General features: G+C 50.8%; 1 protein-coding gene across 1 annotated transcript in view; it reads right to left on the bottom strand.

Annotated features, from left to right (window-relative positions):
• Nucleotides 1–5000, bottom strand: part of ptc (protein patched) — a 101808-nt gene that overhangs the window by 23655 nt on the left and 73153 nt on the right. Inside the window, exons 6-9 of the mRNA XM_086552614.1 lie at nt 4191–4323; nt 1551–1643; nt 908–1029; nt 380–527 (exon numbers count right to left, since the gene is read on the bottom strand). Of these exons, the coding sequence (XP_086408740.1) occupies nt 380–527; nt 908–1029; nt 1551–1643; nt 4191–4323 (496 nt within the window). The remainder of the gene's footprint in view (nt 1–379; nt 528–907; nt 1030–1550; nt 1644–4190; nt 4324–5000) is intronic.

Below are 5000 nucleotides of genomic sequence, written 5' to 3'. Positions count from 1 at the left end.
TTTAAGCCGACGATAATTACGGGGATTGGTAGAGGGAAGGGAAATATAAAGTGTATTAGGCTATAGGGCGTGCAAGAGAGAGAGAGAGGGAGAGGGAGAGAGGGAAGGGGAGAATGAAAGTAAGGGAGTGGGAGAAAGGAAGAGAGGGGGAGAGCATGAAAACAAGAAAGAGAGAAAGAGAGAGAGAGAGAGAGAGAGAGAGAGAGAGAGAGAGAGAGAGAGAGAGAGAGAGAGAGAGAGAGAGAGAGAGAGAGAGAGAGAGAATTTGCACAATAAATCAAACTTTCACTGAAAACCGACACACAGACAAAACAATGCCAACCAGGCAAGGAAGACAACCAAAACAAAAGATCAAAATATCCCTTCAGAATAGGCCTACCCGCGTGAACTTTTGTTGCCAGGCCTCGAGTAGCTGATTCGCCTTCTCCTGCGACCAGTCGACGTGGTGGACGCGGTAGTGCTGGTCGTAGTACTCGTACAGGTTCTTGGCGCCCATCAGCTGCACCATACTCTGCAGGGCCTCCGCTCTGCCGGGGGGATAAGGGCGAGTTTAGTATTTGAGGGAGAGAGGGAGGGAGAGGGAGAGAGGGAGAGAGGGAAAGAGAGAGAGGGAGGGAGAGGGAGAGAGGGAGAGAGGGAAGAGAGAGAGGGAGAGAGAGAGAGAGAGAGAGAGAGAGAGAGAGAGAGAGAGAGAGAGAGAGAGAGAGAGAGAGAGAGAGAGAGAGAGAGAGAGAGAGAGAAAGAATTAAAAAAAAAACAGTAGTTTGTAGAATTGTTCACGCTAAATATATATATATATATATATATATATATATATATATATATATATATATATATATATACAAAATAAGATAAACAACGAAGTGAATAAAGCAAAATGGGTTGTAAAGCGCCCACGGTAACCCACCTTACGATATGCCCCGTTTTGTTGGTCTGTGTACCACCGACGATCAGGTCCTCTGGCCAGTGCATGAACTTCCCGGCGTATCCATAACATCCGCCCGTCAGCTCTGCGCCTACGTCAGGTACCTGAGGGAGGGGGGGGGGGGAAGACACATTGAATTAAAAAAATAAATCCGCATAGATGCTGGTATCTGATTACGTCCAGCAGATTTTCCTATAAATGAGACACACACGCACACACATTCCTTCCAAATTCAAACATACACGCGCGCGCTTATGAACGTGCGATAATTGCAACCAAAGCGCGCGGGCGGCTTCCTCAGAGGCTTCCGACGCCCTTGTGCCGGCCGAGTTACGGGCGCGGCCGACAAGGCGTGGCGGACAGGGACTAGGGCAGAGTACAATGAAACTCTTGCTGGTGTAGATGCTATCTCGAGGAGGCAGGGTCGGGGTGAAGGCTGTGATGCCACCCCCCCCCCCTCACCCTTGCGCTGTGCTGCATTCCTGACTGCACGTCCTCTTGGCTCTCTAGGAACAGCCAAGGACACACGCACAAGCACTTACTCTCACACACACATCCGCACACATATACATACACACAAGAAATTATTCATTATCCCTCCCCAAATACACCTGCTTCGAGGTACCTGTTTGGTGTGCTTGTTGGGCGCAGTTTCCGGACACTCTGGGTCGGTCGGGTCGAGGCATGGCTTCTCCTGGTAAGCTGTTGTTATCCCAGCCTGGAACATAGAAAAAATAAGGATCATATCAACGCACATAATACGCATATAATGTTTCTAACATGCTAATGGCTACTATTCATGTTTTTTTGCCTTACGCGAACACATTGCACGATACAACTTTCATTTATTGAGCATTTGTGGTTAAAAAATAAGAATAACAATTAAAAAAACATTCCCTATCTCACCACCTCCCGTCCCTTGATTCCCTCCGAGTATACATCCACCCCTGGTCATTCGCACGTTGGTAGCGGGCGGGGCTGTCTATAGTGCGAATTACAGTTTATCAGTTCAGCTATGGCCCGTCCGGTAACCTGCTGTGGGACCTGCAGGACCTGCGTCTCGGGTTACAGGTCACACGCACGCCTGACCACCCACGTCCCGAGGTAATGAAGGAGATGGCACACAAGCCCCACCATGCAAGGGGTTCCGTAGAGCTGCAGGAGTCCCCCTGTGTTGCCCCTGACGCAACCGTGGTCGTGTTACGTGCCGCAGGCGACGCTCCCGGGCTTGCGGCCGTGTAAGTTTAGCCGCAATTAAACGGTGAGGCCTCGCAGTGCACCGGCGGTCGGCTCGGATGACGGGGCGACAGAAGGTGACCACAGGGCGGCCATGTTACGGACTTCCTCCCCCTCCTCCGACGTCAATCTCTTCCTCGCTCTTGGCTTCGTCTGCTCCTCTCCTCCTCCAGCCTCGCAATGGCCCCGAAAATTAGTCTTCGACAGCGCGCCCAGATAAGCGTCCCCGAGGCAGCAGCGAGCGGGCGCCGGGCGGGAGCGCTCCTCGCCTCCCGTCCCGATGCACCGGCCACCGAAGAAACCCGATCTCGCTCTCCCTCGACACTCTAAACGGTAAAACCACAACCCGCCCGCCCGGGACCACCAACATCCACAACCCACTCGCCACGCCGATCGCCCGCGCCTCTATACGCCCACTCGCACCGCCCGTCGGCCCCTTCCCGTTGCCGAAAGCACTTCGACGCGCTGTGAGCAGGAGATCCTACACACACCAGCGCCCGTTGATTCACGCCTGCGTCACCAGAGAAGGATCCGGACGCCCCATCGTAGCAGTGGAGGAGAGGGTGGAGAAGGAGGGAAGGCAGGGGGGGGGGTACATGGGGCGAGAGGCGCTCCGATGTACGAGTCCCCTTGGCGGCCGGCTCGGATAACAGGGCGGCCGCAAGACTAAACTTTAATTACAGATATTGACTCTTCTCCGTCAGTTAGGATGATTGCTCGATATCTGTCCAACAAGTCCAGGGGAGTTATATCACTATGTTAAGAGCAGTCCCTCGCGGCCGATAAAGCGAGAGTCCCTTGGCGCAGTCCAGGATGTAGTTCCTCACTCCCCCACCCTTCCCTGCCATCTCCTTAACCCCCCCCCCCCCACCTAACTCACCCTCCTAAAAGCACCCGAGGACCGGTAGTCGCACATGTGTTTGTGTGTTCAGACTATTAAGTAATTAGGTAATTAAGCCCTCGTTCGTGCAACATATGTCGTGGTGTCCGTTGCAGAATCTTTGACGTGTACATTGCACATTATCTTGCCGTGGCCGGGCTGGAACAAAGGCCCTCTCCGTCGTCAGCCATGACAAGGAATGCCTACTGGGGACGTGCTGGGGTGAAGGGGGGAGGGGGCGTCATGCCTATGCAGGGAACAATACTGAAATACCGCACGATGCCTTTTAAAATAGTTATCATGGCCGCAATACCATTTGCTTTTATCGCTCCGTAATCAAGGCACAATTGTTCCCTCCGTAATGCCTCACATATCAATCAATATCTATATTATGATAATAGACGTCTAGCCACTCCATTTTTTAACTACACTCATCCTCAAGGAGGCATGGCCAGGTCAAGACCACCCAGCAAAAGTCGTCCCTCATGTCAGGTCAAGCGAGGTGCCACCTGACCCGGCTCGAGGGACCCGTCACGGTCGGGTCCCGCTGTCGCAATGTTCTGCCTCGGGGATGAATCAAGGATGGATTTATTCCCCTTTGTGTGAGCGGTCGTTTTAAGGGGAAAAAATCCTGTGAGTTATTCTACTCTTCGTAAAATTGTGAAAAATATGAAAGAAACGATAGACTGAGATTTATCATTTTTTGTTTAATTCTTGCTGTTACAGAAATATCGGCGACTTTTCAATAAACGATTTTTTGGGGGGCCCATTGATAACCAGGCCACAAGCTCACATGACCCGCATGACCCGCGCGCTTTACAAACATGAGAAACCAACTAAGGTCGCCCCAGTCACACGTCACATACCTTGGTAAATGTGGATCGGGTCACACGCCCCACAGGTCACCTAGCCTGACCACACCTCCCACATTTTCTCACGTGTAACTACCCGGCTAACAGGAGACAAGGGTGAATAACCATCTAAGTATGACATTGTAGCGATCTTGTACATCAAGTAATATCCTCTAATAACTAAAAAATAATCCTAGATGACCGTCACCAAACTGGCATAACCCCCTCCCCTCCAAAACAAAGAAATAAAAAAATAAATAACCTTCAAAAACCCTATACTTCCTCTGCCTTTACTTACCCTCTTCATAAAGTCGGCGAAGTAGGAGAGGGAGAAGACGTGCTCGTATCCTTCATAACTCTCGATCTCCCTGATTTTGTCGACGATCTTCTGCGGGTTGAGGTTGGTCCATCTGATGCCGGGGCCCAAGCCACTGTCGAGAAGGAGGGAGAAAGGCAAGGCGTTAGCGAGAGAGACAAAGCGAGAGAGCAGGTTTGGTCAAGTAGATGAAGATGCTTTAATTTTTACACAGTAGCTCCATCCGTCACGTCACCGGCATTTGGTAAACGTCTTCGTTCACAACCACTCCCCAAAGAGAGAGAGAGAGAGAGAGAGAGAGAGAGAGAGAGAGAGAGAGAGAGAGAGAGAGAGAGAGAGAACGCACTCTCTAAAGCGTGTAACACATCATCGTCAAAGCTAAATGCATATGTATACCCCCTGCTTAACATCCTTTGTTGGGCTACGCTAATATAACGAACGACTCTATTCACTGCACCAGGTTATGGAAATCAGCCTTATGAACAACGTTCGCAATATAAAGGAAGTAATGAGAGAGCAAGCGCTGTGAGAATGGCTAGAGTCCATGCCGGCCGAGTAGCCCCAGCCGGTTCACAGGACTACACTATACAGCACCACAAGAAGTGAGGCGCACTATATCAAACACGAGCAAGCGGACGACATGCTTGTTACCGCTCCATTATGCCATTATAACTCAATTTCAACATTCCAATAGGAAGATGTAATGGCCGAACCGTCTTCCGAATGCAGAGCGAAAGGAGACGCAGATAAAAGCGGAGATAGCGAATGGAATAGACGGAGGGAGAGCTGATA

Source organism: Penaeus japonicus, unplaced genomic scaffold (assembly GCF_977035675.1).
Source record: "Penaeus japonicus unplaced genomic scaffold, GWHDUDI00000001_assembly GWHDUDI00000027, whole genome shotgun sequence".
NCBI lineage: Eukaryota > Metazoa > Arthropoda > Malacostraca > Decapoda > Penaeidae > Penaeus > Penaeus japonicus.
Note: the sequence above shows the minus strand (reverse complement) of the source record. Positions and strands in the feature narration are given on the sequence as shown.